At 36.3% G+C, this 27,700-nt stretch overlaps 1 protein-coding gene across 2 annotated transcripts in view; it reads right to left on the reverse strand.

The window, feature by feature from the left end:
- The window catches only part of furina (furin (paired basic amino acid cleaving enzyme) a), a 221,868-nt gene that overhangs the window by 74,369 nt on the left and 119,799 nt on the right, over nt 1-27,700 (reverse strand). For both annotated transcript variants that reach the window (XM_062027377.1, XM_062027385.1), the window contains exons 5-6: nt 17,228-17,356; nt 1,189-1,265 (exon numbers count right to left, since the gene is read on the reverse strand). In XM_062027377.1, coding sequence (XP_061883361.1) covers nt 1,189-1,265; nt 17,228-17,356 — 206 coding nt within the window. The remainder of the gene's footprint in view (nt 1-1,188; nt 1,266-17,227; nt 17,357-27,700) is intronic.

Raw genomic sequence — 27,700 nt, forward strand, 5'->3', positions numbered from 1 at the left:
CATTATGGGGTATTGTGTTTAGAATTTTAGGGACAGGAAAAAAAAAAGAGATAATTTTAAGGACAAAATTAATTTATTCTGGAATAAGGCTGTAACGTAACAAAATGTAGCAAAAGTGAAGCGCTGTAAATACCTCTAGATGCACTGTTTACTGCAGGTTTTAATACCCACTTCCGATTTGTGCAATTCCTAAACACCAACCTACGTAAACAAACACACACGATGGAAGAAAAAGCAACAGGCCGCAACACAGTCATTACCATTATATTACACATTTAATGTACTATATAGGACCATAAAAAGCAGGTATATTCGGCATTATTAATCGGCTATTTTCTGTAGCTTTGATTTAACATGGGTATGGGTGGCGACTTGTCCAGGGTGTACCCCCCCCTTCCGCCCGATTATAGCTGAGATAGGCTCCAGCCCCCCCCCGCGACCCCGAAAGGGATAAGCGGTAGAAAATGGATGGATGGATGGATGGATGTCTTTTATGTAGATTCATTTGTTGACGGCATTGATTTTAAAGCAGTCCAGCTTGCAATGACAGATATAATACTCTTCATAAAATATCATAATTTCAGTGGGTAAACAGAACTACATCTATAACTTTCTATTTGTAAGGCAAATACTGGCCATGAGGTTCATTCATGCTAGAGCCTTATATCATAAATAAATAAAAACTTAGGTAAGGAGAAGTCAGAAGTAGTACAGATTATGGACTAAAGGGGAGACTAGGCTGGTTCATTCTGAGCCAAGGGATTTAGTCTCTTTCATGATTCTGATGACTTAATTCATTCAATTTTCTGCAAGACATCACTGGGGTGGTAAGCAACATCTAATGCCACCTGCAGAGGCTACTTCAACAAATCTGTTTTCTTCACACACTTCCTTAATCCTTGGGTAGATTTACTCTGCTTACAAAAGCTATATGGTGCAAACACCCAGGTGGTACAGAGTGAACGAAAAGGTCAATGCAAATATAGAAATGAGGACAGGGCCTATAATAAGAAGTGTACATTTTTGAAATGCAAAAAGGAATTGGAATGGCACACCGTTTAAATCCTTTGAACACTTAAATGGGATAGACTTTGATGAATGACATCTCTAGCCTTCTTTAGCAATGCCAACCAGAAGCCTATTTAAATGTCAGCTGCCTGAAGAAGAAAGAAACATGCAGATACCAACCTGTTGTCATTAAGTTGTGTGTATCTAGGCTGAGGGTCTGAGTCTCCATCATTTACATCATAGCTGGCATCTGGGTCCTATGAAAAAAACAGGCCAACAGTCAGAATCTGGTTGTTGGCAAATGCCAAGTATTTTAATGTATTTTAAAATGAATTTATGAATACAGATTAATCCTTCATTATTATTAATTGGTTAATTATTTTGAAATAATAAACCAATCTGCTGTGCACAATCAATTCCTAAAACGTCACTGGCTAGTTTTGCGCAGTTTGTCCAAGTAGTGTTACTGTTGCGCATGCGCATAAGTGCAGTTCAACAGTTCCAAGTCAACATGGAAGACGCTAAACAAGAGTTGGCCCTCTTGATGGGAAATTGGAGTAAAAAAAAACATGATGGAACATCAACAAATAATGTATCATGCAGACTGGTACTCTGCAGGAAGGGTATTTTGTTTAACCAAACAATTTATATCTTAAATTATAACCCTTGCCAATTTTAAGATTGACTGTACACACTAACTTTTAGGATCTAAAATGTACATGCTCATAAAAGTGTCATAAGTGGGGATGTATACCGAGTACTGGTATTTTGTGGTACCGGTTCCTAATTGGGTCAGTCCAAGAGGACGGTTAAGATTTTGGAGAAATAATATGGCTATCGGTATTCTTTTTTTTTAATTCAGCGGATCATTGTAAATATGACACAAGCGCTGTCTCATTTACTTTATTTAAGTGCCATTGCAACGCATTAAAAAAAAGATATGCCCTGATAATTCGCTTGGAATAATCACAAATAAGGAACAATCACCACACAAAAGTTTGTAACACAACAATATTTCCTCCTAAAAAGTAATTTAAAGTCACACATGCTAATAAGAGCTAGTGTCAGTTTGAAGTGAACGTTCTTTAATCACAAGTCGCAACTGTCACACTTCATCAACCGTCCTCCTATTGATCCAGTGATCTACAGGCCAATATTAATCCACTTAAAAAAGTGAAAAATGTAAGAAATTAAATAATGCATAAAAAAATCTGCTCTGAAGCAAGATAGCATCCGCTGACAGGGAGCTAGTCACCGTCTGCTTGTACACACCTTGCGTACAAGCACACCCACCTAACATGCGAATTGACTTTATTGATTTTTAATTATATATCTTATATGATATATCATGTAAAAGGTCTGTACTCTGCACATAAATGCCATACTATTTCCAGCTGAGTTTCATTGTAATTAATAGAAACACAGTGATGGATCTATGTGGTCTTTACAAGATGATGACATAACATTTGCATTGCACCATGCACTGCAAAGATAGTTGACTTGTTTAAAATTTAAAAAGCAGGTGTTGATACAATACGTTCCTGCATTGATATGTTACGTGATGTTGGTGGTGTAGAAATTCTTGTGCTGAAGAAAATGGTAATGTATACAGTCGCGATCAAAAGTTTACATACACTTGTAAAGAACATAATGTCATGGCTGTCTTGAGTTTCCAATAATTTCTACAACTCTTTTATTTTTTTGTGACAGTGATTGGAGCACATACTTGTTGGTCACAAAAAACATTCATGAAGTTTGGTTCTTATATGAATTTATTATGGGTCTACTGAAAATGTGACCAAATCTGCTGGGTCAAAAGTATACATACAGAAATGTTAATATTTAGTTACATGGACTTGTTTCTTCAGCAATGCCCACACGTTCTCAATGGGTTTAAGTCAGGACTTTGGGAAGGCCATTCTAAATCCTTAATTCTAGCCTGATTTAGCCATTCCTTTATCACTTTTGACATGTGTTTGGGGTCATTGTCCTGTTGGAACAATGACCAACTGCACCCAAGACCCAACCTCCGGGCTGATGATTTTAGCTTGTTCTGAAGAATTTGGAGGTAATCCTCCTTTTTCATTGTCCCTTTTACTCTCTGAAAAGCACCAGTCCCATTGGCAGCAAAACAGGCCCAGAGCATCACACTACCACCACCATGCTTGACGGTTGGCCTGGTGTTCCTGGGATTAAAGACCTCACCTTTTTTCCTCCAAACATATTGCTGGGTATTGTGGCCAAACAGCTCAATTTGTGTTTCATCTGACACCGCATGGACAAAGATAAGACCTTCTGGAGGAAAGTTCTGTGGTCAGCTTAAACAAAAATTGAGCTGTTTGTCCACAATACCCAGCAATATCTTTGGATGAGAAAAGGTGAGGCCTTTAATCCCAGGAACACCACAATAAAAAAGGAGGATTACCTCCAAATTCTACAGGACAACCTAAAATCATCAGCCCGGAGGTTGGGTCTTGGGCGCAGTTGGGTGTTCCAACAGGACAATGACCCCAAACACACGTCAAAAGTGGTAAAGGAATGGCTAAATCAGGCTAGAATTAAGGTTTTAGAATGGCCGTCCCAAAGTCCTGACTTAAACGTGTGGACAATGCTGAAGAAACAAGTCGGGGCGGCATGGCGTAGTGGGTACAGCGCCAGTGCCAGAAACCTGAGGGTTGCAGGTTCGCTCCCTGCCTCTTAACATCCAAATCGCTGCCGTTGTGTCCTTGGGCAGGACACTTCACCCTTGCCCCCGGTGCCGCTCACACTGGTGAATGAATGATAGGTGGTGGTCGGAGGGGCCGTAGGCGCAAACTGACAGTCTCGCTTCCGTCAGTCTACCCCAGGGCAGCTGTGGCTACAAATGTAGCTTACTACCACCAGGTGTGAATGAATGATGGATTCTCACTTCTCTGTGAGCGCTTTGAGTATTTAAAAATAGAAAAGCGCTATATAAAATCTAATCCATTATTATTAAGTCCATGTCAGAAAACCAACACATTTAGCTGAACTGCATCAATTTTGTCAGGATGAGTGGTCAAAAATTCAACCAGAAGCTTGCCAGAGGCTTGTGGATGGCAACCAAAAGCGCCTTATTGCAGTGAAACTTGCCAAGGGACATGTAACCAAATATTAACATTGCTGTATGTATACTTTTGACCAAGCAGATTCAGGCACATTTTCAGTAGACCCATAATAAATTCATATAAGAACCAAACGTCATGAATGTTTTTTGTGACATGTATGTGCTCCAATCACTCTATCACAAAAAAATAAGAGTTGTACAAATTACTGGAAACTCAAGACAGCCATGACATATTGTTCTTTACAAGTGTATGTAAACTTTTGACCATGACTGTACATATATACATATACTGTACATATATACATATACTGTACATACATCATACATACATACATACATACATACATACATACATACATACATACATACATACATACATACATACATACATACATACATACATACATACATACATATATATATATATATATATATATATATATATATATATATATATATATATATATATATATTAGGGCTGTGAATCTTTGGGTGTCCCACGATTCGATTCAAAATCGATTCTTGGGGTCAAAATTCGATTCAAAATCGATTTTTTTTTTCAATTCAACACGATTCTCGATTCAAAAACGATTTTTTTATTTATTTAAAAAAAAAATTGTATTAAAACAATACACAACAATACCATAATAATGCAATACAATTTCAAAACCAAACCCGACCCAGCAACATTCAGAATAGCAATAAACAGAGCAATTGAGAGCAATTGAGGACACACAAACATGACACGGAACAATCTAAAAGTAGTAAGACAAAAATGAATATCATCAACAACAGTATCAATATTAGTAACAATTTCAACATAGCAGTGATTAAAAATCCCTCATTGATATTATCATTACAAACAAATCAATTAAAAAAAATGAACAATAGTGTCACAGTGGCTTACACTTGCATCGCATCTCATAAGCTTGACAACACACTGTGTCCAATATTTTCCACAATGATATAATAAGTCATATTTTGGTTCATTTAATAATTAAAACAAATTTAAATAATGGATCCCATATTCCAATATATGACTCATTATTATCTAAACTAAATGCATTTTTTTCTACTGATATCATCTCCATAGCTTGTTTATACCAGTCATTATGAGTTGGACTATCAACATCTATCCATTTTTTTACTATTACACTTTTTGTTATTATGCATATTGAAAGAAATGCATTTTTACTCTTTGATGACACGTTACTAAATTGATGGAGATCCCCAAGAATACAAGTTTGCAGTGTCATTGGGATGTTAATATTAAGGACTGTGATTGCTTCTTTTGTTGTTTTCAACCATAACTCTTTTATTCTCTGACATTCCCACAATAAATGAACAAGAGTTGCCTCAGCTGCCCGACACTTCATACATAACTTGCTATCTACTACACCAATTTTAAACAGCTGAGAAGATGTAAAATACAATCTATTCAAGATCTTCAATTGAGTCAACTTATCTTTAATGATTATAAAGGGCTTATTGGCATTTTTCCAAAAATCCTTCCATGATATGTCTCTTTCATCTAAAATGTTTAAGTCCATCATCAATTTTTAATATAATATAAACTCCCCACATCAATGTCCAAATTCATTAACATATTTTTTTCTATGTTGATCCAGTCCTTATCTGCAGAAGAATGAAATAAGTGGCTTGCTTGTTCACAACCGAAATAGATATATTAATGTAAGAAGTTTGGTAATTGTAGTCCTCCTTTATCTTGTGTACAAGACAACCTTAAGTATGAACAACTGGCCTTCTTTCCACACCATATAAAATGTGATATTGTATGTATTTTCTTAAACCAACTTTTATTAATTAGGACAGGCATCATTTTCAGTATATAATTAACTGCTGGCAGTATACTCATTTTTACTATGTTCACCCGACCCCAAAGTGATATTTGGAGACGTGACCAGCGTTCCATTTTGGATTCTATCTTATTTTTTAAATGTTTAAGATTTAGATCTCTGCTTGTATAAAGGTTTGGTGTAATGTGTAGTCCTAGATATATGATTTCTGCCTCTTTCCATTTAATTTTGGAGTTCTGAACTTGTGATTTCTTGCAGTGTTTATTAAGTGGTAATATGTCACATTTGTCCCAATTGACTTTATACCCTGATAAACAGCCATATTCAGTGATGACATTATTGATATAGTGAGGAGAGGAGTTAACATGTGACAGGTAGAGAATTATGTCGTCACAATACATCGATAGTTTATTATACTGTGAGCCAATTTTTATACCATATTTTTGCAGCTAAGGGTTCAATAACGAAATTAAATAATAATCCAGATGCAGGACATCCCTGTTTTACTCCTCTTTTTAACGAAAAAGGTTCTGAAATATGATTATTGGTTTTGACTGATGCCATGGGCCTTGTATAAAGCATCTTAATCCATTGTATAAAATGATCTCCAAATCCAAATGTACGTAATGTGCAAAAACATAAATGACCAGTTTATGCAGTCGAATGCCTTCTCCGCATCAACAGTACATACTGCTGTGGGATAAGGGAGACTTCTAGCATAGTAAAAAACATTAAACAATTTCCTTGTATTGTCTGAAGATTGTCCACCTTCCATGAAGCCAGTTTGTTCAGTATGAATTAATTTTCCTATTACATTTGATAATCGTGTGGCTAAGATTTTTGCCAAGATTCAAAAGGATTCTCTATTCATTCAATACATAGGATTTCAGCAGGATCTACCCCAGTCTGCTGACATGCAAGCAGAGTAGTAGATTTTTGTAAAAAGTTTTATAATTGTAAAGGACAATGTTTTATCAACTGATTACAATAATTTAAATTAGTTTTAACTATTAAATGAAGTTAAAACAACACAAACACATTACGTAAATTTGGATTTGGAGATAATTATATACAATGGATTAAGATGCTTTATACAAGGCCCATGGCATCAGTCAAAACCAATAATTATATTTCAGAACCTTTTTCGTTAAAAAGAGGAGTAAAACAGGGATGTCCTGCATCTGGATTATTATTTAATTTGGTTATTGAACCCTTAGCTGCAAAAATAAGAAGTGCAAATAATATTCATGGTATAAAAATTGGCTCTCAGTATAATAAGCTATCGATGCATTGTGACGACATAATTCTCTACCTGTTAACATGTTAACTCCTCTCTTCACTATATCAATAATGTGATCACTGAATATGGCTGTTTATCAGGGTATAAAGTCAATTGGGACAAATGTGAAATATTACCACTTAATAAACACTGCAAGAAATCCCAAGTTCAGAACTCCAAAATTAAATGGAAAGAGGCAGAAATCATATATCTAGGACTACACATTACACCAAACCTTTATACAAGCAGAGATCTAAATTTTAAACATTTAAAAAATAAGATAGAATCCAAAATGGAACGCTGGTCACGTCTCCAAATATCACTTTGGGGTCGGGTGAACAGAGTAAAAATGAGTATACTGCCAGCAGTTAATTATATACTGAAAATGATGCCTGTCCTAATTAATAAAAGTTGGTTTAAGAAAATACATACAATGATATCACATTTTATATGGTGTGGAAAGAAGGCCAGTTGTTCATACTTAAGGTTGTCTTGTACACAAGATAAAGGAGGACTACAATTACCAAACTTTTTACATTATTATATCTCCTTCGGTTGTGAACAAGCAAGCCACTTATTTCATTCTTCTGCAGATAAAGACTGGATCAACATAGAAAAAAAATATGTTAATGAATTTGGACATTGATGTGGGGAGTTTATATTATATTAAAAAAAATACCTAATGAATTGAGGCAGAGCCCAATAGAAGCCACCTTTAAAGGCCTACTGAAACCCACTACTACCGACCACGCAGTCTGATAGTTTATATATCAATGATGAAATCTTAACATTATAACACATGCCAATACGGCCGGGTTAACTTATAAAGTGACATTTTAAATTTGCCGCTAAACTTCCGGTTCGAAACGCCTCTGCGGATGACGTATGCGCGTGACGTAGCCCGGCGAACACGGGTATGCCTTCCACATTGAAGCCGATAGGAAAAAGCTCTGTTTTCATTTCATAATTCCACAGTATTCTGGACATCTGTGTTCGTGAATCTGTTTCAATCATGTTCATTGCATTATGGAGAAGGAAGCCAAGCAAGCAAAGAAGAAAGTTGTCGGTGCGAAATGGACGTATTTTTCGAACGTAGTCAGCCACAACAGTACACAGCCGGCGCTTCTTTGTTTACATTCCCGAAAGATGCAGTCAAGATGGAAGAACTCGGATAACAGAGACTCTAACCAGGAGGACTTTTGATTTGGATACACAGACGCCTGTAGGGAACTGGGACAACACAGACTCTTACCAGGATTACTTTGATTTGGATGACAAAGACGCAGACGTGCTACTGTGAGTATGCAGCTTTGGCTTTTTTTTGCGTATGTACGTAACTTTTTTAAAATATATAAGCTTTATGAACCTTGGGTTAGGTGAACGGTCTTTTGGGCTGAGTGATTGTGTGTGTTGATCATGTGTTTGAATTGTATTGGCGTGTTCTATGGAGCTAGGAGCTAGCAGAGGAGCTAGGAGCTAGCATAACACGTACCGTACCGTAAGTGCGCGTCACGTACGTAACTTTTTAAAAATATATAAGCTTTATGAACCTTGGGTTAGGTGAACGGTCTTTTGGGCTGAGTGATTGTGTGTGTTGATCAGGTGTTTGAATTGTATTGGCGTGTTCTATGGAGCTAGGAGCTAGCAGAGGAGCTAGGAGCTAGCATAACAAACACGCAGGTGTTATTATGCAGGATTAATTTGTGGCATATTAAATATAAGCCTGGTTGTGTTGTGGCTAATAGAGTATATATATGTCTTGTGTTTATTTACTGTTGTAGTCATTCCCAGCTGAATATCAGGTACCGTGAGTATGCAGCCTTGGCTGCTAAACATTCGATAACTTGACCGTATGTGCGCGTCACGTACGTAACTTTTTAAAAATATATAAGCTTTATGAACCTTGGGTTAGGTAAACTGTCTTTTGGGCTGAGTGATTGTGTGTGTTGATCAGGTGTTTGAATTGTATTGGCGTGTTCTATGGAGCTAGGAGCTAGCAGAGGAGCTAGGAGCTAGCATAACAAACACGCAGGTGTTTTTATGCAGGATTAATTTGTGGCATATTAAATATAAGCCTGGTTGTGTTGTGGCTAATAGAGTATATATATGTCTTGTGTTTATTTACTGTTGTAGTCATTCCCAGCTGAATATCAGGTCACCCTCGGCTCTCACAGCATCTTCCCTATCTGAATAGCTTCAACTCCCCACTAGTCCTTCACTTGCACTTTACTCATCCACAAATCTTTCATCCTCGCTCAAATTAATGGGGAAATTGTCGCTTTCTCGGTCCGAATCTCTCTCACTTCATGCGGCCATCATTGTAAACAATAGGGAACTTTGCGTATATGTTCAACTGACTACGTCACGCTACTTCCGGTAGGTGCAAGCCTTTTTTTTTATCAGATACCAAAAGTTGCAATCTTTATCGTCGTTGTTCTATACTAAATCCTTTCAGCAAAAATATGGCAATATCGCGAAATGATCAAGTATGACACATAGAATAGATCTGCTATCCCCGTTTAAATAAAAAAAATTCATTTCAGTAGGCCTTTAACATTCTAAAATTTCGAAAATTCTCGAAAAAATTGTTGCACAGCAGCTAAATGAACACTTAGTGACTAACAATCTCTGTGAACCTTTTCAATCCGGTTTCAGGACAAATCACTCTACGGAGACAGTCCTCGCAAAAGTGACTAATGCTCTACTGCTAACGATGGATTCTGATGCGTCATCTATGTTGCTGCTTCTTGATCTTAGCGCCGCTTTCGATACCGTCGATCATAATATTTTATTAGAGCGTATCAAAACACGTGTTGGTATGTCAGACTTAGCATTGTCGTGGTTTAACTCTTATCTTACTGACAGGATGCAGTGCGTCTCCCATAACAATGTGACCTCGGACTATGTCAAGGTAACGTGCGGAGTCCCCCAGGGTTCGGTTCTTGGCCCTGCACTCTTTAGTATTTACATGCTGCCGCTGGGTGACATCATACGCAAATACGGTGTTAGCTTTCACTGTTATGCTGATGACACCCAACTCTACATGCCCCTAAAGCTGACCAACACGCCGGATTGTAGTCAGCTGGAGGCGTGTCTTAATGAAATTAAACAATGGATGTCCGCTAACTTTTTGCAACTCAACGCTAAGAAAACGGAAATGCTGATTATCGGTCCTGCTAGACACCGACATCTATTTAATAATACCACCTTAACATTTGACAACCAAACAATTACACAAGGCGACTCGGTAAAGAATTTGGGTATTATCTTCGACCCAACTCTCTCGTTTGAGTCACACATTAAGAGTGTTACTAAAACGGCCTTCTTTCATCTCCGTAATATCGCTAAAATTCGGTCCATCTTGTCCACTAGCGACGCTGAGATCATTATTCATGCGTTCGTTACGTCTCGTCTCGATTACTGTAACGTATTATTGTCGGGTCTCCCTATGTCTAGCATTAAAAGATTACAGTTGGTACAAAATGCGGCTGCTAGACTTTTGAAAAAAACAAGAAAGTTTGATCATATTATGCCTATACTGGCTCACCTGCACTGGCTTCCGGTGCACTTAAGATGCGACTTTAAGGTTTTACTACTTACGTATAAAATACTACATGGTTTAGCTCCAGCCTATCTCGCCGATTGTACTATGGAATGCCCTCCCGGTAAAAGTTAGAGATGCTACCTCAGTAGAAGCATTTAAGTCCCATCTTAAAACTCATTTGTATACTCTAGCCTTTAAATAGACCCCCTTTTTAGACCAGTTGATCTGCCGTTTCTTTTCTTCTCTCCTCTGCTCCCCTCTTCCTTGGAGGCGGGGTTGCACAGATCCGGTGGCCATGGATGAAGTGCTTGCTGTCCAGAGTCGGGACCCCGGGTGGACTGCTAGCCTGTGCATCGGTTGGGGACATCTCTGAGCTGCTGACCCGTCTCCGCTCGGGACGGTTTCCTGCTGGCCCCACTATGGACTGGACTCTCGCTGATGTGTTGGATCCACTGTGGACTGGACTTTCACAATATTATGTCAGACCCACTCGACATCCATTGCTTTCGGTCTCCCCTAGAGGGAGAGGTTTCTCATAGTCATTCACATCGACGTCCCACTGGGGTGAGTTTTTCCTTGCCCGTATGTGGGCTCTGTACCGAGGATGTCGTTGTGGCTTGTGCAGCCCTTTGAGACACTTGTGATTTAGGGCTATATAAATAAACAGTGATTGATTGATTGATTGATTGATAAAACTGTGTCAGAAAATACTAGGAATCGAGTCAAAAACATCTGTTAATCAACCGCTTTGGTACAATCCTTATATCATAATTAATAAAAATGTGGTTAAATGGACAACATGGAAAGACAGAGGTATTACTAAACCTCATCATATTATTAATAAAAACTATTTTAAACCGTTCAATGATTTAGTTGATCAATATACTGTAGCCAGAAATATTTTTTTAAATGTTATCTCTTTAAAACACGCTGTAAATAAATGCATATCCTCTGAAAGTATGTCTTTAAATAGCCATGAACTGGAAGATGCACTTTTTAATCAAGATACATTTAAGAAATTAATTAAACTATTTTATGGAATAATAAATGAACACCACACTAGAAATGCAAATGATGCATGTGTTCGGAAATGGATGATGGACTTAAACAGTTTAGATGAAAGAGACATATCATGGAATGATATTTGGAAAAATGCCAATAAGCCCTTTAGAAGCATTAAAGATAAGTTGACTCAATTTAAGATATTGAATAGATTGTATTTTACATCTACTCAGCTGTTTAAAATTGGTGTAGTAGATAGCAAGTTATCTATGAAGTGTCGGGCAGCCGAGGCAACTCTTGTTAATTTATTGTGGGAATGTCAGAGAATAAAAGAGTTATGGTTGAAAACAACAAAAGAAGCAATCACAGTCCTTAATATAAATATCCCAATGACACTGCAAACTTGTATTCTTGGGGATCTCCATCAATTTAGTAACGTGTCATCAAAGAGTAAAAATGCATTTTTTTCAATATGCATAATAACAAAAAGGGTAATATTTAAAAAATGGATAGATGTTGATAGTCCAACTCATACTGACTGGTACACACAAGCTATGGAGATGATATCAGTAGAAAAAACTGCATTTAGTTTAGATAATAATGAGTCATATATTGGAATATGGGATCCATTATTTAAATTAGTTTTAACTATTAAATGAACCAAAATATGACTTATTATATCATTGTGGAAAATATTGGACACAGTGTGTTGTCAAGTTTATGAGATGCAATGCAAGTGTAAGCCACTGTGACACTATTGTTCTTTTATTTTTTTTTTATTTTTTTTATTAATGTTTGTAATGATAATATCAATGAGGGATTTTTAATCACTGCTATGTTGAAATTGTTACTAATATTGATACTTTTGTTGATAATATTAATTTTTGTTTCACTACTTTTAGATTGTTCCTTGTCATGTTTGTGTCTCCTCAATTGCTCTGTTTATTGCTATTCTGAATGTTGCTGGGTCGGGTTTGGTTTTGAAATTGTATTGCATTATTATGGTATTGTTGTGTATTGTTTTCATTCAAAAATTTTTTAAAAATAAAATAAAATTAAGAAATCGTTTTTGAATCGAGAATCGTGTTGAATTGAAAGAAAAAATCGAATTTGAATCGAATTGTAACCCCAAGAATCGATTTTGAATCGAATCGTGGGACACCCAAAGATTCACAGCCCTTATATATATATATATATATATATATATATATATATATATATATACATATATACATATATACATATATACATATATATATATATATACATATATACATATATACATATATACATATATACATATATATATATATACATATATACATATATATATATATATATATATATATATATATATATATATATATATATATATATATATATATATATATATATATATATATATATATATATACACTCAAACACACACATACATACACGGAGCGGGAGTTCAAACTTTTGAACTGCGAACTATCAAGCTGGTGGCTATTTATTTCCGATTAGCAATTAGCACATTTGTAGTTTTTTTGTGTGGCAAAGTTCTTGCCACCCTCCTCGATGTTGTTAAGTGCCAGTAAAAGCGATACAGAAACGCTCAGGCCATGACAGAGGTGTCATTCAACTATTTGTAAATCGATGTATCATCCCAAAAGTTATGAAAACATTTCATGAAGGTTGAAAAGTTAGTTAGTGTTGGTTTAAGAAAAAGTATGTGTACTTTATTTGTATATAAAGCTGCAAAAGGGAACATTAGACAGTTATGGAAAACCATTGACACACTCACTGGAAGAGAGCAAACAAGAAACAACACTATAACATTAAATATCAATGTCACTACTATCACAGACAGTCTGGACATAAGTAATCATTTTAATGAACATTCCATTCAGTCTGTACAAACCCTGAATAAAAAATTCCCTCAAAATCAGTGCAAAGAATTGCCATTTATTCAGGATGGACTAAGTTTAGAATTAACAAATGAAACAAAGGTAAACAAAATCCTCTCTGCATTATCAAACTCACGATCTAGAGATAAATACGGTCTGGACACGTTCTTCCTAAAAATGTATAAAGATAGTCTTACTGCTCCTATAACAACATTGATAAATAAATCAATAACAGAAAACACTTTCCCTACCACGTTGAAAACTGCCACTATCATCCCAATCCATAAAGCAGGAAATAAACAAGACATCAATAATTACAGACCAATTAGCTTTCTCCCCGTTATATCCAAAGCAATAGAAAAAGTGATCGTTGAGCAACTCACAGAACATTTGGACTATGAAGACCTCCTACATCCCATGCAGTTTGGGTTTCGGGCAAATCACTCGACCGAAACTACATGTTGCCTTCTATTAGAAACAATCAAACAAAACCTTGATAATGAAGGTGTAGTTGGAGCAATATTCTTAGACCTCCACAAGGCATTCGATACAGTCAGTCACCCCACGTTACTTACAAAATTAACATATTTTAAACTGTCGACAGATACTCTGGCTTTTATTATGTCATATCTATCTGGTCGGACCCAATGTGTCTGTATTGATAACACAACATCCAGTTTCACTGCTACTGATATTGGCCTGCCACAAGGCTCTAATATCGGCCCTCTTCTTTTCTCCTTGTATATAAACGACCTGCCATCTGTATGTGAGGATGTAAATATCCAGATGTATGCAGATGACACGGTTATTTGTACCTGGGGAAAGGACGCTGAAACGGTTGCCAGAAAACTTACAGCAGCCATGGAGAAGGTGGCAAGATGGCTACATGACTCTTGTCTTACATTAAACATTAAGAAAACTGCAACAATGTATTTTGTAAACAAATATAAAATGTCATCCTTTCCAAATATAACGGTTAATAAGAAAATAATACAACATGTTAGTGAATATCGTTACCTGGGTGTCATTTTAGAGCCAACACTTGGCTTTAAAAAACATATCAAACAGATGTGCCAGAGTCTTAAATACAACATAAAAACGTTCAAATGTATCAGGAATTAATTAACACTGGAGGCAGCTCAAACTTATTTTAATGCAATGATTATGTCTCGTTTTTATTATTGTATAACATGTTGGTCGCAGGCAAGCAAAATGACACTGAGGCCATTGGAAACTTTGCACAAACAATCCCTCAAAATCCTTGACCGAAAACCACAACACCACCATCACTGTTTAGTCCTCCAAAAATATAGATTGTTAAATTTAGCTAACATTCAAAGATTAGCATCAATACGAATGGCCCATGGAATCCTAAATAACACTGCACCAGCGCCACTTAAGCACTTTGTCCAGTTTACATCTGCTGTGACAACTAGAAACACACGAGCCTCCACCAGGGGGCAGTGTAGCATACCCAGATGTAAAACCTCTTTTGCACAATCAGCCTTTTCATATAAAGCCATAAAGGAATGGAGCGACCTCACAACAAACTTGAAAAGTCTAACAGATTACTCTTCATTCACAATTGAAGTTAAAAGGTGGCTTTGGAGCTATCAAAGCTGTTTACACGGTCACAAAGGTGGGCATTATGTTTGACACATCAACCTAATGTGTATTATATTTATCCATGAGAGCATTTTTATTGTAAATTGTGAGGTGTGTCTGTTAAAATCATGGTTGTTTTTACAAATGATGACAGATGTGAACAAAAGCATGTATTGTCTTTGTGTGATGATGTAAATGAGGTGTGGTTGTATTGTATATTAAGTATGTGTACATGAAAGGGCATTTTATGACTTTTCTTAATTTAAAAACATGCTATAGTATGTTTTATTGTCATAATTGTATTGCATGATTTTTGTATCCCTTTAATTTAGGTAGCCAGGGACTGCAGATGGAAATTAGCTATTTAGCTATAATCTGGTACAGAACATATCTGTCATTGAGCTTAATGTTTCTGTGCATTGTCCCTTCAAATAAAGACTAAACTAAACTAAACTATATCCTAGTTTAACAACGTTGCAATCAACACAATGAAATTAAATGAAAAAAAAATATGTTTCCCTGGCAAAATCTTTGATCGCTAACCTGTATACTGATCAATCTCATTACATAACAGAGTTTTGGGTCATAGGGTTGCACAAGGGTAATAAAGGTGTTTTTTAAACATGTTAAATGCATATTATTCCCTTTTTCTTGAGTCTATTTGCCAAACTATTAATCACAATAAGAGATGTCCGATAATAACGGCCTGCCGATATTATCGGCCCATAAATGCTTTAAAATGTAATATCGGAAATTATCGGTATCGTTTTTTTATTTTTATTTTTTTATTTTTTATTAAATCAACTTAAAAAACACAAGATACACTAACAATTAGTGCACCAACCCAAAAAAACTCCCTCCCCCATTTACACTCATTCACACAAAAGGGTTGTTTCTCAATCTCAATCAATATATATCAATACAGTCTGCAAGGATACAGTCCGTAAGCACACATGATTGTGCGTGCTGCTGGTCCACTAATAGTACTAACCTTTAACAGTTAATTTTACTAATTTTCATTAATTACTAGTTTCTATGTAACTGTTTTTATTATTGTTTTACTTTCTTTTTTATTCAAGAAAATGTTTTTAATTTATTTTATTTTATAATTTTTTTAAAAAAGGACCTTATCTTCACCATACCTGGTTGTCCAAATTAGGCATAATAATGTGTTAATTCCACGACTGTATATATCGGTATCGGTTGATATTGGTATCGGTAATTAAGAGTTGGACAATATCGGAATATCGGATATCGGCAAAAAAGCCATTATCGAACATCCCTAATCCCAATCAATCCACAACATCTCTGTAATCATTCTGATTAAAACAAACAAAGGGCTGTTTGCAACATTTACACAGATGCCTCAAAGGCCCCAACTTTTCAATGTATTTTATAGAGTACATCACGCCCTCTTATGGCTTTTGGTACATAATGACGTAATTACGTACTTGCGTAACACATACACGCACATTAGCTTTCGGTGTTGTTAGCTAATAATAGCAATTTGGACAGCTAATGTTGACATTATCATTGTCACTGAATGTATATTCTATCATAATAACAAAATGACTGCAATATTCATTGCTTCTCCTGGACTGCTTTTGCATGTGTGCACACGCTGCCTGTGTGTACATGTTGACGAGACAGGGTGAGTGACAGCTGTAAACACCAATAATTTTATTCGGGCCCGTGAATACATTTATTACATAGACTTTATAATTTTGAAAAATAAAAACAATTGTCAAACAATTGTGTTCTATTAAACCACTAATGGTAACATAAGTGGTGTTAAATGTTTTGCTTTGAAAAATGTTAAATTGCAAAAAGCACCTTTCATTTTTTGACAGCACTAGTATTTATGTAAAACGTGAGAATAAATCTGCACACCTAAGGCAGTCGAAGGATTTCATCTCAACACAGGGAAACCAAAATATGTTACTGTATCAGACTAGACAACATCCCTGTTTCTGTATTGACACTTTTAGGATTTATACTTACATAGTTCTGCATCAGGTCAGGATGGTTCTTCTCTATTCCATCATCCAGGATGGACACAACCACCCCTTTACCTGTGTAGCCCAACTGCCAAGCAGCTTTGGCATTCAAGTCACGGTGGTTTTCGTTGTACTGAGGATGGAAAAAAAGTAAAATATGTTAGATGGAATTGATTCATTTGAGAGACACCATAAAGCAGATGAAGGATAAATAAATAAAAATTCAGGGCTATTTGTACGACACAATAGATGTAATGTGCTTAAGATGAATAGGTATGCTAGCAGTTTTCAGTAATAAAACCACAATGTTTCTTTATTTGTAATTATCATTAGACCAAAACAGTAGCAAAGCGCTAGATGACACATCCATTTTGCATGCCTTTTGATTTGCTCTTGACATTCAAATCTGTCAATGCTGTTTTTTATTAAGAGCAAAACAATTCTCTTTGAAGTGTGTACAACCTTTACACTGACTGAGGGAACTTTACACTGACTGAGGGAACTAACTTTTACAGCTTTGAGCAACTAAAAACGTAATTAAAAAAACTAAACAAAACAAAAACTCTGCGCATGCGCATAGCATAGATCCAACGAATCGATGACTAAATTAATCGGCAACAATTTTAATAATCGATTTTAATCGATTTAATCGATTAGTTGTTGCAGCCCTAATATATATATACATATATATATATACAAACCCCGTTTCCATATGAGTTGGGAAATTGTGTTGGATGTAAATATAAACGGAATACAATGATTTGCAAACACAACAAAGAGCCACCGCCTAAACTAAAGTCTTAACAAGCTGCTCCGCTTAGTTCTGCCTCTGCCTCTGTCAGTACTCTCTGCAGCACCCAGCATTGTCCCACCCACAGTACCATCTGACGAGTCCACATTTCAAATAATTTTTGGAAACTGTGGACGTCGTGTCCTCCGGACCAAAGAGGAAAAGAACCATCCGGATTTTTATAGGAGCAAAGTTGAAAAGCCAGCATTTGTGAGGGTATGGGGGTGTATTAGTGCCCAAGACATGGGTAACTTACACATCTGTGAAGGCGCCATTAATGCTGAAAGGTACATACAGGTTTTGGAGCAACATATGTTGCCATCTAAGCAACGTTACCATGGACGCCCCTGCTTATTTCAGCAAGACAATGCCAAGCCACGTGTTACATCAACGCGGCTTCATAGTAAAAGAGTGCGGGTACTAGACTGGCCTGCCTGTAGTCCAGACCTGTCTCCCATTAAAAATGTGTGGCGCATTATGAAGCCTAAAATACCACAACGGAGACCCCCAGACTGTTGAACAACTTAAGCTGTACATCAAGCAAGAATGGGAAAGAATTCCACCTGAGAAGCTTAAAAAATGTGTCTCCTCAGTTCCCAAACGTTTACTGAGTTTTGTTAAAAGGAAAGGCCATGTAACACAGTGGTGAACATGCCCTTTCCCAACTACTTTGGCACGTGTTGCAGTCATAAAATTCTAAGTTAATTATTATTTGAAAAAAAAAAAAAAGTTTATGAGTTTGAACATCAAATATCTTGTCTTTGTAGTGCATTCAATTGAATATGGGTTGAAAAGGATTTGCAAATCATTGTATTCCGTTTATATTTACATCTAACACAATTTCCCAACTCATATGGAAACGGGGTTTGTATATATATATATATATATATATATATATATATATATATATATATATATATATATATATATATATATATATATATATATATATATATATATATATATATATATATGTTAATGTATATATATGTATATATACATGTATATGTATATATATATATTCATATATATATATATATATATATATATATATATATATATATATATATATATATATATATATATATATATATATATATATATATATATATATATATATATATATATATACAAACCCCGTTTCCATATGAGTTGGGAACAACAAATATACATACATGTTACATACATGTACATATATACACATATATATATATATACACACATATACATATATATATGAGAATAATTTGGAGCATAGTGATTGATGGCAGAGCATCATTAAGCTTTTAACTTGATCGTCCTAATGCTGCAGGCTATATTCAATTTAATACATCAAAATGCTACTTTGCCAGTGGCTACATATTTTGAATAAGATATGTTTTATTTATTACACAGCAAAACTTTGTCTCTGAATTTGAACCATCCCCTCCTTTTGAAGAGCAGGGGGCAGCCAATGCTCTCCTATGTACAGTACATCCGGAAAGTATACACAGTAGAGATGCGCGGATAGGCAATTATTTCATCCGCAACCGCATCACGAAAGTTGTCATCCACCCGCCATCCACCCGAACCAACATTTTATCAAAACCACAACCGCCCGCAACCCGGGCGGTATTTATCATTATTATAATATTATTGTCATTTCATTAAGAAAGTGTTGACTATTGTTGCCAGGAGTGCGTTCCTCACACTTTGTGTGCGCAGTTGCAGCAAGCAGAACGATGCTTTTAAGAATTTAAAAAAATGTTTTAGAAAGACAAGGCCTATATTTTCGTTAGGTAAAAAAAAAAATTCTGAATTTATTTCAATGAATATTAACTTGTTAACGTTAAAGTGCTCAAATAGGGACGAGGGCGGGGTGCACAGTGAAACAGTGAACAATTGTGCGACAAAGATGAACCTTTATTGATTGATCTGCAGCCATGACAAAATATCAGACAATCTCCATTGTCAACGACAGGCAGGAAAATAAAGATAAACACATAGCCTATGTTGTAGGCATAGGCATAGGCTCATACGTTTTTAAGTTGAAATAAAAAAATAAATACAAAATGTGCCTATAAGCCTTAGGCTGTCAATCACGCGCACAAACTTAAATTATACAACAACATATGTATGTCATCCCTATTTAAACAAAAATAAATAAAATAAATAATAATAATTGAATTATAATGAAAATAGACGGTCACGACAAACAAAGCAGGCTAAATGGCCTTACATTGTAGCCAATCGGAGATGCGCTTCACTTGAAAGCGAGGCCAAATAATTAACACACAGTAGTATATCTCCAATAGAAGAAAAAAAACACAATAAACAACGCAATTGCCTTAATTCCTTTGCATTGTAATGCACCCAAACAACACGTAACCATCACAATTATTCAGCTGACCGAACTCAATATAGGTTAGACATGGTCTTATTTGGTATAGCCTAGGTAACGTAGACTAATTCGTTTAACATATCCAACCGTATGTCTACTTACTTTTTTTTTTTAGCACTATGCAGGAATAAAATGGCATCAACAGTGCCAGGATTCATGCAGGCGAGAGCGCCTGGCCTCTAAAATGCGCCCTGCTGCGCTGAAGGAGCGCTCACTTGCGGCACTTGTTGCTGGGACGCATAGGAAGGATTCTCTTTATACATTTACTATGTATATATATTTCCGAATTGGTTCAACCGCCATCCGCCCGAATCTATTTAAAATCTATTTTTTTCGTCATTCATCCGCCCGACCCGCGGATTACCCGCGGACACCGCGGGTGTGTCCGCAAACCACGCATCTCTAATACACAGCTATCACTTTTTCCATCTATCCATCCATTTTCTACCGCTTGTCTCTTTCAGGGTCATGGGTGGTGCTGGAGCCATCGCAGGGCCAACACAGATTGACAGACAACATTCACACTCACACCAATGGGGCCAATTTAGTGTTGCCAATCAACCTATCCCAGTGCTTATCAGATATATTATGTTACATTATGTTACATCCCATTAAAGGGAACAACACATCGGTCTTTCCTCATCTACGCCGTGGTTATAGTGAAGCCAACATACGCTTCATCATATTCTGGTACGGCAAAAAAGCATGTAGCACCTCTTAAGCTCCATCAGGTTGTATGGGAAGCGGTTTTCATCCATGATGTCTCTGTACATGGCTGCTATCATCTTTCCCACAATCCCAGTTCCTGCCACTGAAAAATATCCCCACAGCATGATGCTGCCACGCCCATGCTACACTGTCGGGATCGTATTGGCCTGGATGGTGACGAGCGTTGCCTGGTTTCCTCCAAACACGATGCCTGGCATTCTCATCAGACCAGATCCTTTTGTTTCTCATGGTCTAAGAGTCTTGTAAGTGTGTCTTAGCAAACATTTTTCCCGAGAAATGACTTCGGTCTGGCCACTCTACCATATAGGCCTGAATGGTGGTTTGCTGCAGAGATGGTTGACCTTCTGGAAGGTTCTCCTCTCTCCGCAGAGGAATGCTGTAGCTCTGTCAGAGTGACCATCAGGTTCTTGGTCACCTCCCTGACCAGGCTAACATGAATGCAGCAATGTACAGAGACGAGACGAGACTGGATGAAAACCAACGCTTCTCATTAAATGTGATGGAGCCTGAAGGTTGCTGCAAAGAAAATGAAGAATTAGCAATCATCAATCGTCACTTTCGTCACTTGATTGACATTCACGGCACCGAGAGGATCTTGTGAGATGACGCTGGCTGCTGCAAGCTCAGTATTATGAAAAAAACTACCGGCATACATATACACATACATACATACATACTGTACGTATACATACATATAGACATACATACATACATACATACTGTACGTATACATACATATACATACATACATATATACTGTACGTATACATACATATACACATACATACATATACACATACATACATACATACATACATACATACGTATACGCAAACATACATACGTACGTATAGGTACGTACACATACATATACACATACGTATTCATACATATACACATACACTACACACCTATTCATACATATACACATACATACGTACGTATACGTACGTACACATACATATACACATACACATACACACATACAGTACATACCTATTCATACATATACACATACATACATATGTATACATACAGTACATATACACATACATACATACATACGTATACATACATATACACATACATATACACATACATATACATACATATACACATACATACTGTCTATACGTATACATACATATACACATACATACATACTAGGATTGTACGGTATACCAGTACTAATAAAGTATCACTGTACTAATTAATTGAAATCGGTACTATACTACCTTTGAAAAATATCCGCACTGTTCTTTCATCTGAATGCCGCTGTGCGGCGGTGACTACAGAGCTGAGGTGCATGATGTTGAGTGTGTCAAAACGCACACCCCAAATGCGTACAAGCAATACCTTCGTGGTGGGGAAGAATGGCAAAAAAGGACAATTCTACTGGTTAGTAAAAAAGGGTGCGTGAAGCGCAATATGGAGGTATTTGGGCTTCAAAACTAGCAATAAAGGCGACGCTTTAAACAGGCAGGCGCCCCTCTGCAAGTGTTGCTTTACACCTTTCCTGCTTGTCGGCTCCCAGACCATGGTCGAGGAGCACAGGCTAGACGTTCTCACAAACATACATACTCTCATAAGTCAACCAGGTTCCCTGTTGTGCACATGCAGATATGTAGACACAGCTGCTCGGCTTGATGCAAAATATAAGCGCAGTCAACTAGCAAGTGAAATTATAAAATTGTGTAAAAAATTTCTACAATTTGTGTTTTGTCTTTAAAAAATGTGTTTTACCTGCTACAGGGCTTATGTGTGTACATGTATCCATAGTTTTGTTTTTAGTACTTAATTATTAATAATTGTATTGTTCTTAAAGCACGGACCAGGAGTGGCAACCATAAATCATGAATAATTTAATATAATGTCAGTAAAACTTTCACTTTTGTTCAACCCGAATTCTTGATTATGGCAGACTAGATGTAATATGGAAAATTGTAAATTGTTCTTTGAGTGCAACATGAAAAGCCCAATGTGTTTAATGCCTTTCAATTTATATTTTAACCTTGTAAAATTGTTCTTGTTGAGTGTTTAATGTAGTGTAAGATTGTCTGTTAAAATAAAGCCAATATTGACATTTTTCATAGTTCCCTTTACTTGGAAAAGTATCGATATACATTTTGGTACCGGTACAACCCTAATACATACATTTACACATACATACATATTTATACATAAATACATACATATATACATACATACATACATACATATTTACATACACACATGCATACATATATATGTATATACATACAAACATACATACACATATATATTTGTATACATACACACACGCACACACACACACTTAAATACATACATACATATACGGTAAAAGCCAGTAAATTAGAATATTTTGAAAAACTTGATTTATTTCAGTAATTGCATTCAAAAGGTGTAACTTGTACATTATATTTATTCATTGCACACAGACTGATGCATTCAAATGTTTATTTCATTTAATTTTGATGATTTGAAGTGGCAACAAATGAAAATCCAAAATTCCGTGTGTCACAAAATTACAATATTGTATAAGGGTTAAATTTTGAAGACACCTGGTGCCACAAACTAATCAGCTGATTAACTCAAAACACTTGCAAAGGGCTTTAAATGGTCTCTCAGTCCAGTTCTGAAGTCTACACAAACATGGGGAAGACTTCAGATTTGACAGCTGTCCAAAAGGCAACCATCGACACATTGCACAAGGAGGGAAAGACACAAAAGGTTATTGCTGAAGAGGCTGGCTGTTCTCAGGGCTCTGTGTCCAAACACATTAATGGAGAGGCAAAGGGAAGGAAAAACTGTGGTCAGAAAAAGTGTACAAGCGATAGGGATCACCGCGCCCTGGTCAAGATTGTGAAAAAAAACCCATTCAAAAATGTGGGGAAGATTCAGAAGGAGTGGACAGCTGCTGGAGTCAGTGCTTCAAGATCCACCACCAAGAGACGCTTGAAAGACATGGGTTTCAACTGCCGCATACCTCGTGTCAAGCCACTGTTGACCAAGAAACAGCGCAAAAAGCGTCTCACCTGGGCTAAGGAAAAAAAGAGCTGGACTGCTGCTGAGTGGTCCAAAGTCATGTTTTCTGACGAAAGCAAATTTTGCATTTCCTTTGGAAATCGAGGTCCCAGAGTCTGGAGGAAGACAGGAGAGGCACAGGATCCACGTTGCCTGAAGTCTAGTGTAAAGTTTCCACCATCAGTGATGGTTTGGGGTGCCATGTCATCTGCTGGTGTCGGTCCACTCTGTTTCCTGAGATCCAGGGTCAACGCAGCCGTCTACCAGCAAGTTTTAGAGCTCTTCATGCTTCCTGCTGCTGACCTGCTCTATGGAGATGGAGATTTCAAGTTCCAACAGGACTTGGCGCCTGCACACAGCGCAAAATCTACCCGTGCCTGGTTTACGGACCATGGTATTTCTGTTCTAAATTGGCCCGCCAACTCCCCTGACCTTAGCCCCATAGAAAATCTGTGGGGTATTGTGAAAAGGAAGATGCAGAATGCCAGACCCAAAAACGCAGAAGAGTTGAAGGCCACTATCAGAGCAACCTGGGCTCTCATAACACCTGAGCAGTGCCAGAAACTCATCGACTCCATGCCACGCCGCATTAACGCAGTAATTGAGGCAAAAGGAGCTCCAACCAAGTATTGAGTATTGTACATGCTCATATTTTTCATTTTCATACTTTTCAGTTGGCCAACATTTCTAAAAATCCCTTTTTTGTATTAGCCTTAAGTAATATTCTAATTTTGTGACACACGGAATTTTGGATTTTCATTTGTTGCCACTTCAAATCATCAAAATTAAATGAAATAAACATTTGAATGCATCAGTCTGTGTGCAATGAATAAATATAATGTACAAGTTACACCTTTTGAATGCAATTACTGAAATAAATCAAGTTTTTCAAAATATTCTAATTTACTGGCTTTTACCTGTATATGCATATGCATACAAACATACATACACATATATATTTGTATACATACACACACACACACATACATACATACATACATACATACATACATGTATATATACATATACATACATATATATTAGGGCTGTGAATCTTTGGGTGTCCCACGATTGGATTCAATATCGACTCTTGGGGTCACGATTCAATTCAAAATAATTTTTTTTTCAATTCAACACGATTCTCGACTCAAAAACGATTTTTTCCCGATTCAAAAAGATTCTCTATTCATTCAATACATAGGATTTTAGCAGGATCTACCCCAGTCTGCTGACATGCAAGCAGAGTTGTAGATTTTTGTAAAAAGCTTTTATAATTGTAAAGGACAATGTTTTATCAACTGATAGCAATAATGTAAATTTGTTTTAACTATTAAATGAACCAAAAATATGACTTATTTTATCTTTGTGAAAATATTGGACACAGTGTGTTGTCAAGCTTATGAGATGCGATGCAAGTGTAAGCCACTGTGACACTTTTTTTTTTTTTATAAATGTCTAATGATAATGTCAATGAGGGATTTTTAATCACTGCTATGTTGAAATTAGGGATGATGTTTGATTATAAATTATCGAGTTCGAGCCTATTATCGAATCCTCTTATCGAACCGATTCCTTATCGATTCTCTTATCGAGTCCAGATAGGTTGTTGTATATGGAAAAAAACACAATATTTGGTTTAACAAAAGCTCACTTTTATTATATAAGAAAAACATTAAATATAATAAATAAATAAATATTGACTGTTACCCCCCTAAAAAAATAAAATAAAATAAATAAATATTGACTGTTTTTACCCAAAGTATATTAAGTGGGATTTTTTCAGAAAAACAAATATATACAGTAACACAAAAACAACCTGTCTCTGTGATCACTATAGGTGTATAAATAATAATATAGTGTTAAATAAAATCAGTCCCTTGGGGACAAAACTGAAAATACAGCTCTCCAAAAAGTGCACTTGTGCTGCTATTTGACATAACTGTTTGTTATGATGCTTTGACATTTTTGCACTTTATTTCTTTATTGAAAGAAAATTCTATGAAGAGAAAAGTTGTTTGCAAATGTAGTTACAATGCTAAAAAATGAAAAGTTAAAGCTAAAAAAAGAAATACACTTTATTGAGTTAACATTATTTCTTTATAGGGGGAAAGATGTGATGTTATGAACTAGGGAAAATAACAACTACACTACCAAGCATGCAACGGGAGTGACGAGCATGCGCGGTAGCCCCGAAAAGTGTTGTTGCATGTCGTCACCCGGCAGCTAAGAATGAGGTTACGAGCACGCTGTGAAAGTAAACGTCAAGAACTCAGCCAACACACCTCGTCTGCATTATTTATAATTAGACAGACAACACATATACAGTGTGATTTTGTTTTGTTTACAAGGAAAGAAAAACAAAAGTTAAAAAAGGGAGATGTCATATATGTTGTATATATATGTATGTGCTGCGGTTGCTTTAAGAACGTTGCGACAGCTGCCGTAAAAGAGGTGCGTTGCTAGCCTGGTTGCTTTGTTTCCGGTTGGTCGTAAAAGTGTTCGTCATGTGTTTGTACCCTTCTCAAATCTCTCAGTAAAGTTATTCATTTGATTATACCTTTTGTTTTGAACTTTTTTACACCTTGGAGCGCTTTTTCATCTCCATTGTTTTTCCTGCTTTCCCTATCTGCGCCTAATGACTGAGCTACGTGACGTCATTTCTTGTGATGTCTCAAGGGGCATTTCTGGTCGGGACGGGATTCATTCCTAGCGATTCGAATAAAGAAGCAACTCTTTTTCTTTACTTTAGTGGTCTCGATAACGGGTACCGGTTCTCAAAAAGGGATTCGAGTCTGAGGACTCGGTTCTTTTCTTATCGAACAACCGGGAAAACCGGTTTCGAGTATCATCCCTAGTTGAAATTGTAACTAATATCGATACTGTTGTTGATAATATTCATTTTTGTTTCACTACTTTTGGTTTGTTTTGTGTCGTGTTTGTGTCTCCTCTCAATTGCTCTGTTTGTTGCAGTTCTGAGTGTTGCTGGGTCGGGTTTGGATTTGGAATTGGATTGCATTGTTATGGTATTGCTGTGTATTGTTTTGTTGGATTGATTAATTAAAAAAATAAAAATAAAATAAATTTAAAAAAAAACAATTCAAGAAATAAAATTTTTAAAAAAATCGATTAAAAAAAAAATTAGAATCGATTCTGAATCGCACAACGTGAGAATCGTGATTCGAATTTGAATCGATTTTTTCCCACACCCCTAATATATATGTATGTATATATGTATATATGCATACATATATACACACATACATACATACAGTATATACACATACTGTATATATGCATGCATATAAACATACATACGCTACCGTTCAAAAGTTTGGGGTCACCCAAACAATTTTGTGGAATAGCCTTCATTTCTAAGAACAAGAATAGACTGTCGAGTTTCAGATGAAAGTTCTCTTTTTCTGGCCATTTTGAGCGTTTAATTGACCCCACAAATGTGATGCTCCAGAAACTCAATCTGCTCAAAGGAAGGTCAGTTTTGTAGCTTCTGTAACGAGCTAAACTGTTTTCAGATGTGTGAACATGATTGCACAAGG

This window comes from Entelurus aequoreus, linkage group LG02 (genome assembly GCF_033978785.1).
Source record: "Entelurus aequoreus isolate RoL-2023_Sb linkage group LG02, RoL_Eaeq_v1.1, whole genome shotgun sequence".
Classification (NCBI taxonomy): Eukaryota; Metazoa; Chordata; class Actinopteri; order Syngnathiformes; family Syngnathidae; genus Entelurus; species Entelurus aequoreus.